The following is a 24,972-nucleotide window of genomic DNA, read 5'->3' on the forward strand; positions in this document are numbered from 1 at the left end:
AAGAAATGGCAGCCTCTAGACTTCAGGAAGCCCAAGGCTAAAAGACAGGAAATTCCGTAACCCTGGGTGAGGCACTCACTCACCGCGTGGCAGCAGTGGAAATGGGCAACCTACCATAAACTAGCAATGGGATCCACACCATGACTTGTATGGGAAAACCTTTGTCTTTATTCCTAGCTGAATCAAATGGAAATCATGCGGAGTTCTCTGTGGTGAATTCATATTAGCAAGTGTTTCCTGTTTACACGGGCTAGAAGGAAATATCAAGGGTGAACTGTTTCTCATTAATAGACACTCCTTCTCTCAAGGTAGCTTCTGTTTTATGTCCAAACTAAGGACCAAAACAAAAGGTTAAAGAGGTGGCGTGCTCCAGTGGCCAACATTAGGCACAGCAAGGCATTCCCTGGCTAAGCTGACCATGTCAAGAGTGGACTGTGTGTTCTCTGAATAATGACAATATACTCAGCTCTTGGGATGATAGTCAGCGACCACCCAGTCCATTTTTTCTACTATGAAAGGGCGGGGTTATGATTCTTTTTAAGGGAAGTAGAACAACACTGACAGCAAGCCCGTGTGGCACTTTACACAGCCTCACAGGCCTTCCACAGAGGTCCAGAATGCACACCTGGTAGAAAGAGCGCAGAGTGAACCAACAGCCACTGCATACTTAGCGCCTTCCCAGCCCACATGCTTGAAGGCATCCGGCAGAGGGCTGTTCTTGTCCAGGCAGAAGTATGGCATCATGAGCGTGAGGGCAGCTGACACCCCAAAGTAAGCAACGAAGCAGATCAAGAGGGACGCCACGATCCCTATAGGGATCGCCTTCTGGGGGTTCTTGACTTCTTCACCTAGAAACAACAAGGAGTCAGCAAGGGCAAAACAGTGAGAGCGCTGCCCAGCCAGGACGCCTGAGGCCTGTCGGAGATCACCGCCGGAGCTCTGCCCTGTGGGAATCGGACCAGGAACCTCTGGGCTCCCGGGCCGAGTCGTGGCCTCGGTTACACAGACCAGAAGACTAGTCAGCCCTGGGATGGTGTCCTCAATGTCTACATTATTGGTCAGCCAAGGAAAAGATGTGTTTCCCTTGGCAAAGAAAATTCGTGAGGCCCCATGGAGTCCAGCCCATTTTTTCTGCTATGATGATGAGAGTTTCACGGTCTCATTCTCCTGGATGATACACGAATATACAATCAGGTTGCAGCCAAAGCTGTCACTAGTATCCCCTCCCGCAGTACAAGTTAGTCACGTTCATGATGCAGAGCTTCCTGTCAGGCACTGCCAGTTGGGGAAGTGATAAAAGGGGGAAAAGATTAGTAGGAAGCTACAAATGTACACATTACTCATGTGTGAAACAGCGGCGACTGGCACTTGTCCACAGGAAAGAAAATAGTGACCCAAGGGTAAAATTAGCCCAGTGTGGCCAAGAACAGAACCCAGAGACTGTGTGTGTGCAGGCGGGGTGGGTCACCTGTTGTGGCAATGCAGTCAAAGCCCACAAAGGCATAGAAGCAGGTCGCTGCTCCTGACAGGACGCCGGAGAATCCAAAGGGCATGAATCCACCACTTCCGAATTGAGTGTTACTAGGAAGAAAAAAAAGAGGCACGATCAAAGACCACACACCCTCCTTTTCCCGAAGAGAAGCCAAGCCCACAGTCACCCTGTGGTATGATCACCGCTGGGCCGGGGGCTTTGGACCCCCAGTGAGCGGTCCCCAGAGATGAGCTGTCACCAGCTATGACATCCCTATGACATCCTCTACCTGTGAGCAACAAGCTCCCCACTTCACAGGACCTGGTGCCCCAGAGTTGGCACTAGGCTCATTCCAGAACAGCCTCTAAGTATTGACTTGGGGGTGGGTAGGCATTGTGAGGTGGGGTTGTCCAAGAGGAAGCAAGAAAAACTAACAACTCCAGCCTGCAGAAACCCCTGAAAGAACATGTGCTTTCAGAACAAGAAGTGGCCAGTCAGGTGCAGCTGGCCCAGAACAACATGCAAAAAAGTTTCCAGACAATTTAACCAGTAACTCAAATCTTAACACAAGTATTTCCAAAGAGACCGAGGTTTTAAAAAGTAAGCTGTTCTAAAACAAACAAACAGCAATCGAAGCACTTCTTATGCGTCCCTGTACGAAAGGCCAGGGATGCCCATGAGGGCGCAGAGCAGCACCCAGCCCCGCTCGGGCACAGGTGCAGGGCTTGACCTGCACCTGCTGCAGTGACGGATGCAGAGGCAAACCATGGCCCTCAGCTGTGTCCAGGCTCAGAACAGCACTGCAGCCCGTACAAACCCACACCCTGTCTGGACGGCCCCAAAGCCCCCAAGTCTGGGGTGGGCTGTCTCCAACCTCAGGCTGGATGGCTACTTGCGCTTCCCAATGCGAGAGAGAACCTGACGCAGAGAAATCAGAAATCAGTATCCCAAGCCTATAACACTGAAGTTGTTCAGGTTGGGTTAGCAACTCATTTCATCAAATGTGCTCTCAGTGGGATGTATCGATTTGCTAATAAACAACCTGGCCCCAATTCTTTGCTAGTGAAGATTAAGCTTTATGCTGATTCCTAAAAGACAGTGATAGTTCTCAGTTTCAAAAAGTGCCACTGGAAGTTAGTGCACGAAGACATTCCTAAATGGGGGGCTTACCATTGCCCTGTGGGTCCAAGAAGCAGCATGTGTGTATATAATATGTATGTGTATATCAGACATGAAACACAAATATATATATATATACACATATGTATATGTGTGTGTGTGTATATATATATATATATATATATATATATATTTGTAATTGTTTATATGTATACAACTAACAACTGAAAGTTCACACAGAAAATTTTAAAAAATGATTACCTACAGGGGACTGAAGAATGAAGGAGATGTAGAAAAGAAGGGGAACAAGATTTCTCTGTGTAAAGATTTTTATAATATTATATGAACCATGTGAATATATTACCAACTCAACAAATTAAATTCAACTTTTAAGTCTGGGTGTTACTAATTCTAATGACAGAGTATTGAATAAAACAAGCACAACCACCCCACCACCACCACCCCCCCCCTCCACACACACAGTTACCAGATGAAGAACCAGATTCGGCCCCCCTAAACCATACTCTTGACTGAACATAGCACATGCTGACTTCAGAGAACTAAACCTTTATCACATGGAAGTTAATCTGGGGGGTTTCCATCCCTACTGCCAGACACTATCCAACAAAACTTTCTCAGTGGGTTTCCACGTAGTGTTGATGACTGACTCTTACTACTTGTATTACCATCCACAGACCACTAGATGAGAAAGCCAGGGGAACACCAGTCGGAGAAAGGAGGCTCCAGTTGGATCGTAGGTTAATACACCCACCCAGACTAAGAGACAGCTTGACGCACAGACTTCAAAGGGAACTTTGCAGCCATCCAAAGAAAGGGCACCCTAAATCACAACCCAGGGTGGTCAGAACTGCCCCCAAATCCATTGAGTTGAAATGCCTCCTTGCTCTGCAGTTTGGGTGGGAAATGTTCTATTTCAGAGACAAGCAATTTCATGCAAGACTACGTGGCCTATTTCAGAAACTCAAATTTACAGCTGGGAAAAAAGGGAAGAAAGCAGTTCATAGGTTTTAATAAAATGAAAGCGTAAGCTGTGCCCCAATCCCACGGCTCCACCTCTGAAAGTGACTGATTCAGCCTCCTGAGTGCAATTCCCCCAGCGAAGGGGGCAGATGTAACCAAAGGGGACCCACCCACAACAGAGGGGGCCAGGCAATAAACGTCACTTTGTCCGGGAGGCCAGTCCAGTTCATCATTACTACCACATAAAGTGTGAGCACTGATGAGAGAAAATATTGATGGCTGGTACCGACAATCTCTTCATAAAAATAATAAAATTAAATCTCAACTTACAAACAGTAAACAAGAAGTTCCCTCAATATTTAATTTCTGACCTCTAACCGGCAACCAGTAAAACAGTCTCCAAATTTTTCCAAGATTACTATGCTACTTCAAAGCATACTTTGAATTGGCTTTACTGTACCCTGAATTAATGGGTTTCAATAAACTTGGCATTAGTATGACTCAGGAACGTTTTGAAATAATATATTAAAATCCTCATTTCTTCATAATAGAGTTAAAAACTGAAAGGAAGATGCTTTTTAACTATTAACCAATAACAGAGTTAACGGAGTTCCATGACCCTAATTCAACAGTGTTCTGTTTGTATCCAGTGGGAAACCAGCCACGTATCGATACCCACCCAGGGACCAGATCAAGAAGGATGTATGACTGGGCCCCTGAAAGTCCAGCAGACCAGCTGGCCAGTCAACCTGGAATGCTCATTTCCAGACATTCTTTTAAAGTCACCCTACTGCGAAGGTTCTCTTTATCAGGCCAGGTTAGCCATTAGCTGTAATTATAATAGAATCGTAGATAAAATCTAAATCCCCATTCTCTACACTGGCCTACAAAGATTCACCTGAAAAATCTGACCAAAGAGATACATCATATTTTTTTTGGTGTTTCTTTTCTAGATAACCTGAATATAGAACAGGATCGAGAGCTGTCAGAGGCCTGCCTCTAACTCTGGGTGTCCTGGCCAGAGAAACATTGAGGATGACAGGACTACTCTTCTCTGGGCTGCCAGGGAAATAGGGGAAAAACAATACCATTCTGATCACGTTTTGATACTTTACTAGTTCTAAAAACTAGTTCCACATATTTCTTCTACATTTTAAAATAAGTTACTGAATGTAAAGGCATTTTAAAATAAGTTACTAAATGCAAAGGCATTTTAAAATAAGTGTTATCATCCTTCTAGAAAGAGCACATGGGGGTATGGTGATGGCACTTGGGTAAAGTGGTGGTGGAAGTCCCCAGGGATTACAACTGAGATGAAAAAATGTACAAAATGAAGAATAATGTAAAAAATGTATTTATGAAAGAAAAAAAAAGTGTTATCATAGTGATAGTGCAGAGAAAAATCCCTGCTAAATACAAAAACTCAAGGTTAGTCATGAAACAGAGTCTGGAAAAATGGATTAATTTAGTGAGTCTGACAGTGCCCCTGAACGGGACACAATTTTGGAATTAAAATGAAAATTCCCTCCTTAATACCTTCCCTTCTGTAATACAAAGTTTGGTCTCTTCAAGATAAACAAAAGGTAACATAAATTTCAAACAAAACATCCTCAGCTACTTCACCATCAAAAAAAAAAAAAATCAAATTACATTCTATGAAAAAAGGCACAAATAGTCCACCCAATTACATTCCCCAAATACATATAAATGTTAAGTACCAAATACGAATGAATGGTCACGTGGAGAGAGAGAGCAAACACCCACTTGTTGAAGCAGTGGTGTCCGGAGTAGTTCCGGAAGTCCTCCTCAGTGAGATGCCAGTTTTTAATTGATCCCTTCACAAATCCTGACACCATTATGAAGCCCAGGACCAGAACATTCACACAAGTGAATACTTTGTTGACCATGGCCGACTCTTTCACACCAAGAGTTAAAAGCCCTGAAAAAGCGCACAAACAGAAAATTTCATCAGAGTATTATCGTCATTACTAGGTAAGTCCTGGAGATGTGAGCATGATGGTGACTGAGCATGATGCTGCTAAGTGGCAGCAAACCCCCGAAGATTTCTGTGAGCCTCTGGGAATGGGGCTGAATTAATTATCTTTCTAGAGGCAGAGATCAAAATAACCAACGCCCAGGGGTTATTTAGCAAAGCTATAAAAGTTGGCCTTCCTCTGGAATTGAGGAAGCACCAAAGGGCCACAGAGGTCAGGAATATCTATCCCATAGAAAGCAAGTCCCTCCCAGGGGCCCCAGGGAGAGCTTCTCCCCACATCCACCCTCTCCCTTTCCCTCCCTGTTAAAAGGCATCACTATGAACTGCTCTTGGGAGGAAGCTTTCATTTTCTCCAAGGAGACATTTTGCTCAGTTTCTTGGTAGATGGGTCCTTCAGATTTTCCTTGGGATGTTAGTAATAACAGCAGTGGCAGCTATCTGTGATTGTAGAACCGACACTCCAGTTCCTCCTTGGACTCAGTGCATGTAAAATACTGTCAGGCTGGGGGCGCGGGGGTCCCACGGCCCCCGTTTATGACTGAGTTTACTGACCGGCCATGCACGCACTGTACAATAAAAAATGTCACACAGAATAGACGGCATTCTGAAACAGGCGTTACAAGAGAGCTGCGCAATCAGCCACAGTAACTCGTCATGTGCTGCTGTGTTCTCTTCCAGCATCCCTCCCTCTCGTGTTTACAACAATCTCACTGGTACCAACTTATTTTCGATACATGTTCCTGCCAGCTGGACCAGAAATACTGCTGAGATGGGTCTATGCGAGCGGATTTCAATTACATGGTGTGTATTACAAGGCATATTGCTTTTAAAACTCATCCAAACTAACCTCAAAGGAGAATTTATCTGCATTTCAGCTTCATGTTTGTATGTGAAATACCATCTTAGGGGCTGAGACACAGATATATGTTACAAAGAAGCGACCATTAGCTGTGTTCATCTAACAGCTTGAATTTTTTAGATCTGTAACTGCAACTTTGTCATGAAATTTATTTAAAGGGTGTCTTGAAGGCTATGGGTACAAAGCTTCCCAAAACATCAAGGCACAAGTTACTGTTCCAGATGGAACTCATTCTTCCATATGTTTCTGGTCAGTGAACCCCAATTTTTCCTTTCCAGATGTTCAGCCACTGAGTAGAAAGAATCTGTATTCCTTGGTCACCTGCATAAAAAAGCCTGTGATACTAACGAAATTTTACCCCACTGAGAGTTACACAAAGACTCGCCTTAATTAAATGATATGTAACATGACAGCTAGTGAAGAGGCCAACCCTTTCTGAATCTCTATACAGACGTTAAGAAAAAAAGGAAATCTGTGTTAATTACTAAAAGGGAAAGGAAAGGGGAGGGTCGGAGAGGGAAAACAGAAGAGGAAGAAATGAATTTAAGGAGGGGCGACCAGCTACCTTGGCGCTAAGCCTCCTACCTGACGCCTCTCTCAACGTGTGGCTTTACCTGTTAAGATAAGAATTATAATCACGGCAAATATGTCTGGGTTTTCTGCCAGCACCCCAGGCGCGTGCAGGGCCATGTGCGTCTTGGAGAACTCCCCTATGGGTTTGCCTATCAGCTCGTCAAACGTGGCACTCCAGGCCCTCGCAACGCTCGAAGTACCTGTCACAAAGCACACACACCAGAGGAAATAAAAGAAAAACCATTAACAAGAGTATTTGTTATCAAGCTCAATAGTCAAAGCACGAGTGCACGGGAATTCTGCATCAGCGCATGCGCCAGACTCAGGCTACGCAACAAGAAATACTATCATTTCTTGTCAAGCCATGAAACGGCTTCATGACCCAGTCACAGGTTAGAGCTGCGGTGGGAGAACTTAACTCGGAAAGTTCCTTTATCAAGACCCTCTGGGGGCGGCACTCCAAGAGGAGAACGGAGGATCACACGGGACTTACCCTCTCTCATCTCAGGAACAGCCCCCAAACACCCGAGGCAGGCGCCAACCACCCTGTCCACTTTGTACCTCAACGTGTTTCCACCAGCTGACGCTGTGGCCACAGTGCCTGGCCACCCTCCTCCCCACAATCCCGGACAGCAGGAGCACAAATGGACACAGCTGCCCAAATGCCAACAGGCAAGGGCTGCTGGCTTTCTTTTAACCTGAAGAAAGGTATTGCTTTTCCAGTGGTGTTGCTCAGGAAATGTGGCTAAAATCTAGCATTTACACAGAGCATTTTCCCCTGTTTTCCAAGGAGGCCTAGCTGGTGACTCCCCTCTGGGGCACTCGTGATGTCTCACCAGAGGATCTGCAAAACGTCCCTTTGGTCTCCTGCTATGTCTTTTCCCAACAATTCAAAAATTCAACCACATTTCTTCAGCCCATTATTGAATTCTGCCCATCAAGAGCACAACCCAGCCAAGGAAAAGTCCCCTGATGTTGACGAGTTCCCATCTGCCCAACTGGAGCCAAGAGCTGCCCACACTTCCTCCTAGACCCTCCACCAAATGCCAGTTTGCTGTCAAAACTGCGTTTTCCTAGAGGCTGAAGCCGGGAGTTGCTTGTAGTAACGGAGTGAGTCTCACACAAGCACATAACTCTGGGAGAAAATCCTTCATCGGCTGTTGTAAAGCAGCAGGTGCTTCACTGTTTTGTTTTATGTCCAGGCAGATCCGCAGGAAACACAGTGGCCAATTTAAAATACTACCTTCCCACTGAGAGACTTTAGGCCGCATGAGCTTTTGTACTTAGAAATTTTTGTGTCACTCTGAGGAAAACCATTTCTCTGAATTTTATTCTCAAAGTTGAAAGACTTAGTTATGTTGGCTCTCAGCAGAAACCAAGGGTGATGAAAAGAAGGGGCTGCTCAGAACCTTTTGGGGAGCCCTTCTCCAGCTGGCCCAAGTACTTGGCAATGGTGCCCACCCCAGCCCCAGGGCCCTGGACCAAGCACAGCATTCCCCAAACGGAGTAGAGGGACACACAAGCTGGGAGCCGAAGGCTCAATTTGTTCCTCTTATTTTATTTTTTACCTTATTTCCAAAAATTTGCTAAACTACAAATGGAAATGTGTAGTGGCAATTTTATTTCTGCTCTGGTAAACAGGCTACTCATATCCTTTGGTTAGTCTTAAATATTTCCTTTAAGTTTTTGCTTTTAACTTTGGTTATAATCAAAATATAAATAACATGAAGAGAAAGAAAGCTTTCTCACCTACCAAACTAGAAAGACTTATACTTTTGGCATTTTTGTCTGTCGGCTGGTTGACTGCTTTCGACGCTAATGCCGAGAGTCAGTAAGGATGTAAAGCAAAGAGGTGCAGGGTTGTTTGGGGGGAATCACAGCCAATGAAAGGAAAGTCTTAAACACAGGAAGAAAAGTCTTAAACATATACCGTACGTAGGAAAGTCAGCAAAAAAAAAACATAATCTTTAGTTACTTTTTCTTTTTTCTATATGAAAAGATGGATGATAGCTGAACCTGCCATGACAATCATTTCATGATATATGTCACTCAAACCACCAACTGGATGACTTTAACTGACACAGTGACATCTGTCAGTGATTCCTCACTAAGATTAGGGGGGTGGCAGGTTTGCTGACCTAGCCGTTCTGATTCTTAAACTATTTAAAAATTCATGGCCACACCTGAGATTAATTAACCCATTTATAGCAATAATACCACAATATACCACAAGGGTATCCAATAAATCTTGTGTACAAATCAAATAATAATAGTTACTAGGAATATCACTATGGAAAAAGTCAATGCTATAAGAAATGTTTGCTTCATATTGCTTTGTATGAGATAAAAAATATACCAGATAAAAAATATACACTAACGTTCACAAAATATTAACAATGGTTATATCCTTAGAAACAAGCTCTTATTAAAAGATTGCTTTATTATTCCTAATACCTATCACAATACCAGGCACAAAAGAGGGGCTCAACAATATTTGTTGAAAAAAATAAATAAGTAAGAGAAACTTAATTTCTCCAGGCTCTCAAATTGGGTCATTTGTACTTCTTTGTGCTTTTCTATATTTGTAAAACTTTTCTGTGCCCGTAATGTATTTACTCTAGTAAGTTAGAAACCTGCTATTGATCTCTGACCATGATGTTAAAGGACCTCGTGGGTCTGGCTGCCTCCAGCGAGGGCGCGATGCATCTGATCATTCAAACAAGAGCACAGAGCAGAGGAACCAGCGAAGCCCACCAGTGGGGAGAAAGGTAGGAACAAAGAGAAGCGGGGCAGGGTGTCGCCCTCCCGGGACTCACCGATGATGTAGGAGAGGATTAAGTTCCAGCCCGTGATGAAGGCCCAGAGCTCCCCGACGGTGACATAGCTGTAGAGGTAGGCCGAGCCCGTCTTGGGGACCCGAGCGCCAAACTCGCCGTAGCAGAGACCTGCCAGCACAGAAGCCAGCGCGGCGATCAGGAAGGAGATGACGATGGCGGGGCCGGCGTCCACTCGGGCCACTGCTCCGGCCAGGACATAGACACCAGCGCCCAGCGTGCTGCCCACCCCGAGCGCCACCAAGTCAAATGTGTTCAAGCATCGAGAGAGCCGGCTTTCTTCCCGGCTGCAGTCCACCACCTTCCGTCGCAACATCTGCTGGCCAATGTTGAGGATTACTTTGCACCCCATTTTGCTTTTCCAGTCTGCCAAAGGAAAGAACACAAGCACTTACTGCGTTGTTACTCTCTGTTCCACCTGCCAACCTGTTCTCATCCTAGACAGAGAGCTATGAGGTCCCCTATGGCCATCTGCTGCTCAAATGGCCCAAGTCCCCAACTTCCACTGCTGGTGATCATGTATGGCTTCTCTCTTCTCAGGCTTAACCTGAGTACCCAGGAGGTCAATGCACCAGCTGACTTTCTTTTTTGGTCTCTTGAGCTTCCACATTTATCTCAGTTGTTCTTAGCTGGAAGGCCTGTGGCTGGCAGAAATTATGTAGTATGGGAAACACACATTAACAGCATTGTTCCTGCCTTGCAATAATCACCAGGAAAAACAGGATGTTATTCCAAGTATACAGTCATAGAAGCCAAACCAAACAATATTTAAATTTCATTATAAAAACTCAAAGGCCTTGAGTAGCCATGACAATGCTGTTTGGACCTTTGTGGAATCCTTGGAGGGCAAGGACCGAAGCTGTTTCTACTTTTAAATTAATTAGAGTGAGGTCCAGAGCAGGAAAATGTTGAATTATTACAACTTGGGGCCTTTTGTAATTGTTACTGCTTCTGCCCTTTCCAGGCTAGACCGAAATGTTGCCAGTGAGCTTGTGAAATGCTGCTGGGCTCACAGAGGGCACCTTCCCCCAACCTCCCTCCCCCCAACCCGCCCCTGGCCAGGCCAGGAGGCACAGGTCAACAAAGCATCACAGAGCCGGCTGTGGCCCCACTCCTAACTCACGGGCCAGCCTTTCCAAGGGTACTCTGAGAGGCCAGCTTAGCCAGGAAGTCCCTGGACACAAAGAATCAGGGACTCCCCAGCAGAACATGACTCCCATCCATACCCTTAAATATGGGCTGCCCACTGTGACCTTTTCCCAGAGCAGGACAGACTAGAAAGGGGCCAAAGGAGAGTGACCTTTCAGTGGACCACCCTGACAGGCCCTGACTGGCATGGGAGGTCACAGCCAACACCAACAGTAACAGGTCCCACCAGCCATGTGACTTGATGAGGACACTTGCCCAAACCCCAAGCCCCAGTCTAATCATGAAAAAATATGGGATGATTCGCAGGTGCGGGACAATCGACAACACACCTGATCATGTGCTGCTAAATTGTCAAGGCTGTAAAAACTGTCTGAAACATAGTCACAAACAAGGAGTCTAAGGAGACGTGATGGTTAAATGGAATGTGACAACCTGAAGGGGTCCTGCAACAGAGAAGAGACACTGGGGGGAACTAAGCAAATCTGGATAAAGCGCTAACTTCAGTAGTATTAATATTAATTCATTATTTATAATGAATGCACCATGCATTAATGTAAGATGTTAATACCAGTATAAACTGGATGTGGGTTATATGGATGTTCCCATCTTCACAACTTTTCGATCAATCTGCTGTCAAGTTTAAAAAATAAAAAGCATACACAGAAATTTCAGGCTGCTAAGATAATTTTTATCTTTACCATCAATTGTTACTTATAAAACTTTGCCACCAGTAAGTGACTAGGAAACAAAAATAATCTAAATGGAGATGGTGAAACTGGCACAGCGCACACCTGCCCAGGGGCTGACCACCTGCCAGGGGGCTGACCACCTGCCAGGGGGCTGACCACCTGCCAGCCTCGCTCTGGTGCAGCCCGCAGCCTCAGGCCTGGGCCCTCTACAGGGATCGTGTCCCTGCCTGCTTCAAGTCCCAGAAGGCCTGGGCGGTCTTTTCTGCATTTTAGCTAACAGGCCAGGAGAAGAGAAAAAATCATTCAACCTTGGTGATGTTTTTCGCTAAAATGAAGACTACAGATCATACAACCTGATGATGAGAAAAGTAGCACAGAGAGCCCAGTGTCACACAGCTGTGACTTTACAGGTGGGAAGGAAATAATGTCACTGTATGGTGGGGAGGAAGTGTCAGGAAGCGAGGGAAGATGACGTGATCATGGAACAGGAAAATCAGACACAGGAGTCTGATAAGAGCAGAAAAGGGCAGGCACTGTGACCAAGATAAGAACAGGAACATAGATCAATGGCTTCCAGGCTTGTTTTTGGAAACTTAAGGGTGTGTTTTTGCAAGCTCTCAGGTCTGAAGCAGATTCTGAAGGGGAAGACAAGGGTTCCCACAATGTCCAGTCAGGGCTCTCAACGACTGGAGGCAACAACTTCAGAGAGGTCTGTGAGGACCCTTTGGGACATAGGGGCCACGTGAATTTCCAGCATCACTGAGTGAGCCCAGGGGTAATTCCTGAGCTCTGCTTCTTCCTAAAGATATTAACTGGAGGGCTCCCTGGTGGTCTTCAAGTTAAGCCCCAGAACTACCACTGTGAGGCCATCAGCCAGGGAGGGCTTGAGCCAGCAGACAGCCCAGTCAGAGCCCCACTCCTAACAGAGGTGGGCCTTGACACCACCTGCACAAAAAGGAACAGGTTACTGAATTCTATAAATGCAGGTGAGATATTGTTTTTCAAACACAGTACAAAAAGGGAATTACTTCTGGGACTGTAAACTGGGCCTACACAGACACAGCCCATTTCTTTTAAATAGGTACACAGTGGCCCAGCTTCTGCAGGAACACTTGTAGGCCCATGCTCTTCCCAGGAGCCCTGGAGGGAAATGCTCCCTATGTGGCTGGAGTGGCGGTGGGGGACACAATAGGCACCCTGATAAGAAATGAACTATCACTTTTACCTTGATTACTTCATAAGTGCAGCTCACTATCTAGGGGAAGAGCAGATTCAATTCTTTTTGAAGACATTGGAATAAAAAAATGCAGCCAGTTGCTGCTGAGAGCCCAGTGATGATAATCAGAGGAAGGCAAAGGTCTCAGGTACTCATCAAGTTCCTGGCTTGTTTTTAAGAACTATGCTGTCTGCCTCCTTACAGTAATAGAAAGTCAAGTTCTTCAAGTGGCATTCTCTGTCAAAATACCTGTCAGTATTTTCTACGATATCTTACCACTGACATTCATGTCAGGATTCCAAAGCTGGTCATTCACCAGCTAAATGAAACTTCCTTGGGCAAAACCAATTTAACCATTCTGATTCCCTGTGATGTCTGGTTTTACAGGCTACTTGCTGATGAGGTTTGTGCAAAAGTTGCCAAAACGCTTGGAAAGCATTCTCTGGACATTTTTTCATGTTTCTGGAGAGGAAATGTTTTAAATAGTCAATGCCGGGCCCTCCCTAGTGGTGCAACGGGTTAAACCACAGCACTATTAAGCTATCTCAGTCACTGCAGCACAAGTTCGATCCTCAGCCAGGGAGCTGACCCACATGGCACCAGAGGACCTCTCGTGTCTCGCCTACTGCTCCGCTCAGCTTTAATTTCATGTCTGCCTGTTCTGCTTCCTACTCTAACTCTGGTGAATCCTCTTACCAGGTCTGTACCCCAGTTCTGTAGGCATAAGTAAATAAATATTTAAAAATAAAATAAAATGGGCCCTCCCTGGTGGCGCAGCGGGTTAAAGCACAGCACTAAGAAGTCAAAGCCACTTCCGCATGAGTTCAATCCCCGCCTGCCCAGGAGGTGACCACATGGCGCGGCAGACCTCTCCTGACCCGCCCGCTGCTCCCCTCAGCAGTGGACTTCGTTGATCTGCCTGTTCTGCTCCCCACTCTGTCTCTGGTGAATCCTCTCACCCTCCGCATCTCTGGCCTGTACCCCAGTTCTGTATGAATAAATAAATAAATCTTAAAAAAAAATAAAATAAAATAAAATAAAATGATCAATGCCTATATTTGAGTTTTGACAGAAATCTCTGACAGTGAGAGCCTCAGATTCGTCTTACTCCCTCATTACTAAATAACAAATTACCTTAGATGGTTTCCTCTTAGAAAACCAAAATCGCTCTTCCTCACAAAAATTCTAATTCCACGTTTCACTGCAGTAGTTTATATGTAAAGTAAGAGTAGAATAAACTTGTGGGTCAAGATTATAGGTCTTTTCATGCCCCAGCTTGAAGGTTTCTGAAGATGAGCAGGTGTGAATAGTGCTGGGGTGCTGTGATAACATAACAATTACTGGTGGGACTAGATAAGGGCGGTAAAATAAACCGGGCCTTGCATCCAAGGGTGATAATTAACTGGGCCTTGATTCTGGGATGGGACTTGATGAGGGTGATAACGAACTGGGCCTCGCATCAAGGGGCACAGCGGTGAGTCACCCCTTTAGAATCTGAACTTAGAAACTATATAAGAGACTCTTCCCCCCTCTAGGGCTGGCAGTAGCTGCGGACCCCACCCTAGGGGCTCCGTCTCATCTGCTGACCGGTAGCAATAAACTCAGCCTTTCTGCCTCCTGTCTTTCTTCCTTGCGGTAGGTCACAGAAAAGCAAGTATGATGTTTTTCACTCTCAAACCTAATGATAATGACATAGGCTATTAAATACACTAAATTCATAAATGCCATCCTTTGAGGACAGTCTTACTATTCAAATCTTTACTTGGGGCCTCCCTGGTGGTGTAGCGGTTAGTTTCAGTGCTATCAAGCTATGACCAGCTGCTGCAGCACCAATTCGATCCCAGGCCCGGAAGCTGACCCACATGGTACGGCAGACCTCTCCTGTGTCACCTGCTGCTTCCCTCTGCAGTGTATTTCAGGAGATTTGCCTGTTCGGCTCCCCACTCTGCCTCTGGTGAAATCTTCTCATCCCCTGCACCTCTAGCTTACACCCCGTTTCTTGTATGAATAAATAAAGAAAAATAAATCTTAAAATCTTTACTAAGTAAACATTTCTGCTTTTAGGTGGCCTTTAGAATAGCCCAGGCCTCAGGTGACCTGCTCTCACCAGCACCTGGAAGAAGCCACCAGAGTGAAATCTGTCATTCCAACAGGAGCTGCTCTGGGCTCTATACTTGCATCTGGCCAAGTAAGGAAACTCGGTGCCTGCCAGGGTGTCGGCCACCTGGGTCCCACTGGGTCCCGCCTGTGGCGGGTGCCACAGGGATGACGTCATTTCAGCTGCCCTGCACACAAGCTGCTGGCCAAGCACCCACACACGTGAATGGCTGCCCCGGAGGTGCCCAGAGGGCCCTGGAGTGTGTGCCACTCTGAAAAGGAAGGGTGCAGAATACTCCTGACAGGAATCGCCACCAGAATGGTGGAAGGATGCAGAAAAGAGCATTCAAAGAGAGCTTTCTGAGCATTCTGGCCACTGTAGGAGAGGACAGGGGAAGGAAAAGGGAAGGAAAAAACATGTGTGTTGAAGGAAGTATTCCTTCCCCCAGATGTCAGCAGGCCCAGGTGCAAAAAAATTAAGAAAAAAAAATTTTTTTTGAGTGTATCTAGGACTGGTACACTCTAAGATGAAGACCTAGAAGCCGGCATGTCATTGTGAAAGGAGGAGAGAAAGGGGAAGAACTGAGCCCAAACACGGGGGCTAAAGATGTGTCTGGAAGCTGCAGTACACCAAACACTGGCCAGAGGTCCGCTGGCAGCTGCAGGGCTGGCCCCCACCACGTGTCATCACGGGGCAGCAGGCGCCCAGCCCGCAATGCCATGTGACTTTGGAAGCTGGATGCTTGAAGTTCCTCAGACAGTTGACGTTTATCTGACTGGAGGCATCAAGGAAGGCACTGAGGACGTAAGTACATTCCACCAAAATTCAGTGTCCACACCCGCCGTGACACCTGTGCTCAAGAGAGCACGGATCTACAGTAATGCATGACAACCTTGAGGCTGACAGGGTGCTGCTCTGCCAGCGGAAGTTTGGAACCAGAGAGCTGTCAAAAAGGCCTTGATTTAGTGATGGGAAAGGTGGGATTTCACTGAGCAGGGCCAGAGACATAAGACCCATAAAGACAGATCAAATTAGGTGTTTTTCTAAACTACAACTACAGTCAATGTGGTTTCTCACTGACACATGTGGACATAAGCTCTACCATGAGTGGCTGGAGTTCACAGTGTCACCTGTAGGCCAGCTTGATGGCTACTTTTAACTCTGTGGCCACATCAGAAAGCCTGTCCCAGTAGTTGAGTTCTTTTTACTGATTCAACCAAAGTTAATGGTACAAACTGCCAGAGATGTCTGAGGTTCCATGAACCACAATGTTTACAGCCCACCTCAGTCCACACCAAACAGTCCACACCAAGCAGATTTGTTGGGGAGGAGACAGGAAGGCAGAGACTCGGCATCTCAGACCTGACTTCTAGCTGACCTAGGAGGAGGCCCAGGGGGATAGTCATGGGGTTCACCTAGCTACATACCTACCCAGCCTGGGCACCTTCCAGGCGCAGGTCAAGAGGACAGTATACTGGAAACAGCAACTTACAGAGGTTCCAAGACAGGGATGGCAAATGGAAGCAGACACACTGGCTGGAGTACATGGGCCTCTTGCTAGGCAAGAGGCACCCGAGGAACAGGGCCCGTTGAAAGGCTCCAGCTCCATGGTGGCCATCCCACAAGCTCACACTTAAAAGTGGTACAGACAATTAACTCCAAAGGTCAAGGCATAACACTGCTGTACTGGTTGTAGAAGTGTAGCAAGACCTTTCAAGATGACATCTATGGTACACAGACAATAGTTTAACAATTTGAATGTCACAGGAAACATCCAGTAAAAATGTGCATAGTACCAATGAGTGTACATGTGGGTTTGTAAAATAAAAATACATTAACTTTCAGATTACTGAGTCTTCTCTATCTGCCATGCTGTCTACAACAAGAGAAGCTGCTTTTTAAAGCAGAAAAAAGTAACTGGTAACTAACAATTTGGGGCACCAGTCAAATGAAAAGATCCTTTACCTAAATTATATTCACACCAACTTATCCAATAGGCTATGATTAATATGCATTCTAGAGATAAGGAAACCAAAATTTGATTAGAACTCAGTATTTCTCAACTCTAGATGCATATTAGAATTACACGGGGAGTCTATCCTTTTTGATTGCTGAGTAATATTCCATCATGCATATATACCATGGCATTTCACAGAGACTATACCTGAGAGGAGAAAGCATACATTGTACAAAAATGAAGACTGATGTGTGTGTATGTTTACATAAAGAATTACATGAAGAGATTTTTTTTTAAAAAACTAATGACTCAAAGCCCATCACAGATGAAATACCTTCTGATAAGTTCTCCCAGGTAACTTGCCTATGTAGTCAATGAATGAAAGACAGAAACAAGACTGTAACCCATGTCTTACTGCCTCAAAGCCCTGCACTGTCCTGGGAATTGGAAAAGACAGGCTCCCCAGAAGTGCACTGAGGTGATGTTTGTCCGGTAAGGACAAACAGTTAATGGTGGAGAGGAATGAAGTCTCCTCACAGGGCTGACTGTCTACATGCCCCGCCCAAAGGGCCACATCCTAACCATCCTCAATGGCCCCATCACCAATAGCGCCTGTATTGTTTTCAGCACCGTAACAGTGCACATATATTACCAACAGAGATAAACTCAGGAAACTAACAGGACACTGGCTCTTTCTCCTGCAATCATCCTCACCATCAACAACTGGTGAGGGTTTCTCCATCAAGAGATGTTTTTTAGCTGAATATTTAATCGTTTAATTCACCAAGGAGTTTCTGTTTCTCTAAATGAATATATATATAAAAAGATACTAGCTTTAGGTTAAATCTAACCAACCAACATAGTCTTATCTATAAAGTCTTGGAAGACTCCCATCTGTCATGGGGTGTGTTCCATGCCCCCCTTAGCTCCCTCACCACATCTGAAGAGCTCTCCAGCTCTACTGCGAGGATAGCTTGAGTACCTGTTATTCACCCTCTGGCCAAATTTTTTAAGTCCCCAAAACATGATCTTAAACAAGTCAGTGTTGGGGTCTCAGTTTCTACATCTGAAAAGAGGAAAAGAACCATCCTCCCACTGCAGGGAGCTTGTGGGGATGAGTGAAAGAATGCACTAGGGAACAAGCCCCAAAGCAAAAATCACTGTCGTTCCTAAGTCTCCAAGAATCATTATTTCTGGATTGGCACTAACTTCTTCTAATCTCTTCCTTTTAAATTTCAGTTAACAATCTACCCCCACAGAAGAGAGGGCAGACAATCCTAATTAGCAAAGGATTTCTGCCACTAGGGTTGTTACTAGTTGAAGCTTGACTACAGATCCTATTGCTACCCAACTCCTAACTACACTCACATCGTTTCCGTATTGTTTATGCAAATCAAAGAATGACAATCAACCAAGAAAGCAGTGAAAGAACAACTAAGGACAGCTTCACAAAGCCAGATACAATCTAGAAACGTCTCTTCCTATGGCAGCAGGATGCGATTAGAGTATTTATGTGTCCAGATAGCACTTCCGTCCCTGCGAGGGCCGTTCTTTATCAGGAGAGACGTCCTGGCCCTGTGCACAGAGACACAGCACAGAAGAAACACGTTCCCTCTGGAGCTCAGAGCGCCGTCAACCACACTCACGATCATGTTTGTATCTTGCTCCCAGGCATGTGAAGCCTGGTGATCTACAGACCCTGTGGGCAGGTCAAGGGGCAACTTATCATTACATCTCAACTCTAACGTCAGTTTTCCACAACTAACAGGAACTGCGCCACAAGTGGGGACCATTCATAGAATCAGCTTTGCGTCAGCTGTGAGCACTTCACTAGAGCCTCACAGATTGTTACAGAATTGGCTCTCAAATCCCAAGTGGAAAAGAAATGTCTTAAATCAAGTCCTCCCAAGTTTAGAACTCACACTTACTACCACAACAATGCCTCTTCAATTCTCTGGGCCTCCAAGGTATTGTGAAAGGTGAAACAGAATTTTCCAAGGCTCCTCCTAAAAAGCGTAAGAACTGGCATCTGGAACCAGAGCACAGAAGAAGAGGGACTGCATAACAGGCTGTTGTAATGTCCACTGGACAGTCACAGGCCAATACTTTTCCAATGGCACATTTACTCATTCAACCTTTAATAAGCCCACGCATTTTCCCACCATAAACAAATTGAAAAAAATAAAAAACACATGTAATTTCTAGAAAATGTAAAAACATTCAATTTCTAGAAAATGCACAGGTTCAAAGTGGACAAAGACTCTGCACACAAACAGGGGCAGCTCCAGAAAAGACTTGGAAAACACGCTCCCAGGAATCTGGAGTCTGCCTGAAACGCCAGTGCTCACATCACCAGCTCCACGCCAAACACATGCTCAATTTTATTCAATCCTCACCAGAGACTAAGCAGGTAGCAATTGTGACTGCTCTTGAAAATAGTAAGTGGTGTTTAGGTGGCAGGGTACACCATACAGTCACTTCACCTGTGAGAACAGGAGCCGGGATGTGAACCTGGGTGACCTAATTCTGGAAGGTGTATTTCATGGTAGGTGAGCTAAACTGGCTCAGCTTTGGCTAAGATTATCATCCCTGCTGCCTGGCAATTTTTATTCCATCTGTCAACCTCACTGAAATCCTACAAACAAGAGAGTCACACGAGTCAAGTGATTACCTCTTTATGGATGTCCATACCTCTGTAAAAATTAAGCCAATTAGGTATTCACAAGTGGAATAAATCAACACAGCCCACCCACTTACCTCCGGTTGCTGGACCGTTCACTGCCTCTGAAAGCGATCAGAACTTTATTTGGGATTGAGGAAGTACAGGTAATTCAGGCTGCAGGGAGCCAACACAGGCTTCAAGAGTTCAAGTCTAGAAAGCAAACAGAGAGCAGAGACTTAGGAAAGAGAACCGGACAAAAAAAGTTTTGGAGATCTTCAGTCCTGATAGAAATGGGGCAAAGTGTCAAAGCAGCACATAAAGTTAAACATGCAGTAACATACATACTGTAAGTGTATATAAAGAATGGTGTAGCAGACGGGGCATCAAGGCAGTATTTCTGCACAGAGATTATGGGCTTTTTAAATTTTCAGCATTTTGACTATTTTCTCTATGTAGATTGCTTATGGAATGAAGGGGATTAAAATCCCTTCAATGAAACCAACTAACAAATAGAAAAAAAGGGAGGCATATGGGTCCCAGCACACATTAAACCCATGTCAAGAGGGCATCTATGAGAAGGAAATAATGGGGCAAATGGGGTTCCAAAATGCTTTCTTTCTACATGAGTACACATTTAGAAGTTTCCAAATGTAAATATGAGAAGAAAGAAACTCATTTAAGGTAACCCAGAAAAGAATGAGGAAACTCTTTCCATGACCGATATCAAGGGCCCCACCCCCAAGGCCGTGGCAGCCCTGCAATGCCGTAAGCCACAGCCAGCACTAGTCTCTTGAACAAGCTTTCTTATAGAGTCGTAGGTTGAGCCATAAGGAATGGGCAATGTTGGGTCATTTTTTAACCTAGAAAACAAGACAGAAAGATCTGCATTAGGAAATGTGTTCTTACCTCTCACCAGCCATGCCCTATGTAATTTGGAGAATGAAATTAAAATCAGCAAAGGCCATCTGAACTCCAGAGAATGGATGAACTTAAGAAAAAAAGAGTGTGGCTCACAGTCTATTCAAAAGCCAGAAGCTTCTGAGAGGAACTTGTAGGCGCACATGTTTTTTTGCTTTTTTGCTACACTGTGAGGGATGTAAGTGAATTTCTTCAGCTTGCTCTCACCTCCCAACGGGTTACACCATAACTGGGGAGGAAAAGCACAGGCCTGAGGGGAGCAAAGGTGAGACTGTAGCTCATGTGAGTGGAAAGGAAAAGGGAGTCTTCAGGAGCCTCTTGAAGGCCAGCTATGAAATTGCCAATTTGCTTGTACAATGTTAAGGAAAGGAAGGCCATCAACAAAATTCTACCTTGTGGTGAAGGACAGGGCGGAGGGAAACAGCCCCAGGATGCCAGCTGCCCATGCTCAGCTTCCTCTCGTTGAGTGGCATAACCCAAAACACTTGTCTTTGAGCACAGTATTTTCAAGCCAATTAATAAAACACCTTTTACGCAAGCAAATGCTATAACCTTTCATGATTACCTGCCATCTGTTCCCTGTGGCTGGTTTTTACCTCAAAAACGCCTGAGACACACATAATGCCAACACCTGTGGTTACCATGGGAATTATCAAAGAGGCAAGTACATGTGTCATGCACATCTAATCCTTAAGCAGGAAATGTCACCTTTTTGGTAGGTCTTCCTGTTGTATTTAATCAAACTGCACTGGTGCCGGAATTTCAAACACTCCCACCAAAAAAACGAGCACAAAAGGTAAGTTGCTGCCTCCTTGTGTCACGGGCACCTTACCTGTCTGCCATCCGACCCCTAGACCACTCACTCACTCCCTGTCCTGTCCTCCTGTGTATGTGATACACTTAAGGGAACGTTCCCCTAAGGCAGTAACAGGGCAGTCTACCATAGACGAGACGTGACTCAATCTGCCTGAAACTCCTCAGACGCAGATGGCCAGTCAACGAGAATGTGTGCCTGATTGATCAAAGCCCCAGAAAGGACTGCACCAGAGGATCAGGTGAGGCCAGAGCAGAACAAAGCAGCCCAGAATGTTGAACAAATACAGTCGTTTCCAGAGAGCAGAAAGCAGAGAGCTGAGTCAGTGTGAAGAAGTATGTGAGCATGTCAGAGGGACCCCGCAGGCAGCACAGGCCACCTGCTCCAGTGTCGTAGGTTAGGGACACACAGTCACTCTAGCGAGCTTGACCCCAGGCTCTCATGACATGCCAACAAGCTTTTCCCAGACCGCGGGTCACTGCAGCTCTTCCTTCTTTGGTTACAGCTTTACAATTAGACTCCTTATCTTCAGATGATGAGGAGACAGAGCACAGACCTCTGATGTTTGTGGAGAATTCTAAAGCTGAAAATAGACATTGCAACTAATGCCCCAAATAATGCTCTCCATGTCCCAGTGCTACAGAAAAACCAACTGTGAGGGCACCTTGCCTTCCAGAAGTTCACTGAGATAGACATTTTCCTATACAACGTGGCAAAACTGCAGCTGCGTTCTAAAGCAGCTCATAAAGTGACTGAACACCCAACGTCCCCACAGCAGAGGTGGGCATGCTGGAGCCATCCCTCCTGACAGGGCCAGAGAGGACATGAAGACCCCCACCTGGTCAGCTGTGAAGTACTGATTTGGACATGGCTGAGGACCTGGAAACCATCCCAGGACATGACCATACATTGCCAAAATGGAGAAACAAAACAGTCTGTAGCTCTTCACTCGGCTAGGAACACTCACATCCAACCCCCTGAAAGCCCAGGTTATTAGGAAACAGAGGAAGAAACTCTAAAACAGCCTGTTAAAACCGCGGAGACATGGATGACAGTGGCAGCAGGAGGAAGAACGCAGAACAAACTCACTCTGAGTTCAACTTGGATAAGGGAAAAAGGGTATTCAAGGAGGGCAGCAGCCGCCCTGGACAGAATGCATTTCCTGTGGCAAGGAGCTTTTTATTGAGTGTCTTTGAAAGGCACCTGGTAACTCTGATATCTACAAGGTTGCAGCAACCTCATAAACTTAAGGGCCCTCCCAGAAACAGGAGCTATGGGGGTGCTTCTACTGCTTCCTCCTGATTTTCTTCTGCTCAAAGATGCTCACACGTGGCAAAGGTCACTGGATATATCCCCTAAAGGCTCTCTGGGGAAGGGGTCGGCATGGACTGCTGCTCCAGATGATATGTACATCATCAAAAGAAGTACATAATAGGAGTCAAGAATATGAGTGGTTCCAAAGCACTGTGAGAATGTGAAAGAAAAGGATAAAAGACAGGTGAGGTAGTTTGCACAAATAGACACACGTCTAACGGAAGAAACTGTACTTCCATTTTTTGCTATGAGTACAACAGCAACAATAATGATGAAGTTTCTACATGCAAATAGCCAGTTTTTTTAATAGAGAAAAACTAGTTTTCAAGTATTTTAATAGTAAAACCCATTTGTCCCAAACTTCATTCTATGTCAAACCCAAATATAAGACTCAGAAAAAAAAGTGGAGCTATTCTAACTTAAAGAGAGAAAGACACTGAGCCCAACTGACCAGCCTTGACCTTCATGCCCTCCCCACTTGGCTCCAGTCCCATGCCCACACCCTGCCCCCATCCCCACCAAGGACCTGGAACCCCAAGGCCAGCCTGAGATACACCAACCCACAGCAGATGGTCACAGCACCTGAACACCACAAGCTACAGAAGAACTTTTAAGTGAAAGAGTGAAAAGCGAAAGAGTGAGAGGAAAAGGCGTGAGACGAAAGCTTTAAAGGAGCAAGGGAACTGAAGTCAGCCCTTGACTTTGAGAAATGCAAAGATTCCAAACCCAGCTGTGCTCACGGCCTCTGCATGCCACTACCTCCACAGTCCACGAGGTTGCCGAGGGGAAGCAGCTCTTTTCTCCAGAGTGTGCCTGCAGGCAAGATCTCTGCACAAAGTCTTTGCTTTTGGTAAGATATTAAGAGTTCTGTTTGGAAGAAATGTAGATTTTAAGCAGTCCACTACAATAAACAGGCAAACCTGTTTTCTGATGAGTCTGTGGCACATAAAGAACTAAATGAGTCTGAAAAAGCACAGCAGTTAAAAAAAACTTAAAAGACAACACCTAGAGTTATCTGTTAACTTAAAACCCCAGCACAAAGGAGGTCATCCTGCTGTCGTACCTGAGGTGGATCGGGACTCCTGGTCTTAGCACGGATTGCCCGGGTCATGAAGCAGAGACGTCCTGGGAGGGGCCAGATGGGTGTGATCACTCCTGAAAGGCAAGGAAGAGACATTAGACTCCACCTGTTTGGGTTCCAGAACTTCCGACTCTGTGGCTGGGACAGGAAAGGATGAATCTGCTCAGCTCAGCATTCGGAAAAGACAACCTAATATGAGATGAGCAGCCAGGGGAGGCAGGAGAGTCCCAGCAGGGATGGGATCAGGAGGGGGCAAAACACAGCGTCACAGGGGAGTCGGTGAGGGGACTGTGGAACCAGACTAGAGGCCTCCAAGTAAGAGTTGCGAACATGGTACCTCAATAAATGAATGGCCATATTACAAATAAGGAAAACATAAAAGCATCACCCAGGTTATGTAGATAGGTTAGCTACAAATCTGGAATACAGAAATGGAGCCGCAGTTCCCTTCTAACCCTTGAAAGGAGCCACAGAGAGGAGTGAGCTCTCTCTGGAAACTGGCATGAGAACTACAGTCAGCAGGGACAGAAACCGTAGCTGGTTCCTTCAAGAAAGAGGCAGACCCCCACCTCTGTAACCATCCACTGAGTTAGCTGACATGGGGCCGCACACACACTTGCACTCAGAACCTCAGGAGAAGCTACATGGACCACGCCTGACGGAGGGCACTGCAGTCCGGGGAATGGGATGGAAGGCCTGACACTGTCACTGTTTGAATGCAGCCCCTGTCACCCTTTGCTGAGGGCACACGGGGAGGCCCTCCCTGAGTGCCGAGTACAGTGGCATGCAACCAGAGCACCCCTAATTTGCATAGACACGTGGTGGAGGGAAGAGATGTAATTAAGCTTCTGGAATATAATTTGGACCTAATGTTAACCCACAGGGGACTATCATTATGCCAAAAATGCTTAAGAGGCTAACTTCAGCAGCAAACCAGCACTTCCCACCAATCCCAAGCAACACCTCTTATGTATTCATTTATGTTAATACGTCACCCTTTTCCACTTCTTATTTTGCAAATATCCAAACCAATAGAAAAGTTAGATTTATATACTCTTCATCTATATTTACCAGTTTTTCCATATTTGCTGATTTTTTCCTTATACATACTTATTTTAGAGGTTTTATTTATGTATACAGAACTGGGGTACAGGCCAGAGGTGCAGGGGAGGTGAGAGACAGAGTGGGGAGCAGAACAGGCAGACTAACGAAGTACACTGCTGAGGGGAGCAGCAGGCGGT

At 45.6% G+C, this 24,972-nt stretch overlaps 1 protein-coding gene across 3 annotated transcripts in view; it reads right to left on the reverse strand.

Moving 5' to 3' along the window:
* SLC7A1 (solute carrier family 7 (cationic amino acid transporter, y+ system), member 1) overlaps nucleotides 1-24,972 on the reverse strand; it is a 76,815-nt gene that overhangs the window by 12,242 nt on the left and 39,601 nt on the right. For 2 of the 3 annotated variants that reach the window (XM_004680177.2, XM_012723275.1), the window contains exons 2-8: nucleotides 23,714-23,805; nucleotides 19,700-19,814; nucleotides 9,816-10,199; nucleotides 7,041-7,199; nucleotides 5,336-5,510; nucleotides 1,469-1,581; nucleotides 626-848 (exon numbers count right to left, since the gene is read on the reverse strand). In XM_004680177.2, the coding sequence (XP_004680234.1) occupies nucleotides 626-848; nucleotides 1,469-1,581; nucleotides 5,336-5,510; nucleotides 7,041-7,199; nucleotides 9,816-10,185 (1,040 nt within the window). In that variant the 5' untranslated portion in view covers nucleotides 10,186-10,199; nucleotides 19,700-19,814; nucleotides 23,714-23,805. Of the gene's footprint in view, nucleotides 1-625; nucleotides 849-1,468; nucleotides 1,582-5,335; nucleotides 5,511-7,040; nucleotides 7,200-9,815; nucleotides 10,200-18,870; nucleotides 18,972-19,699; nucleotides 19,815-23,713; nucleotides 23,806-24,972 lie in introns of all 3 variants that reach the window. The other variant, XM_012723276.1, reaches the window with a different exon arrangement.

This window comes from Condylura cristata, unplaced genomic scaffold (assembly GCF_000260355.1).
Source record: "Condylura cristata isolate star-nosed mole 26May11 unplaced genomic scaffold, ConCri1.0 scaffold00010, whole genome shotgun sequence".
NCBI classification, from domain to species: Eukaryota; Metazoa; Chordata; class Mammalia; order Eulipotyphla; family Talpidae; genus Condylura; species Condylura cristata.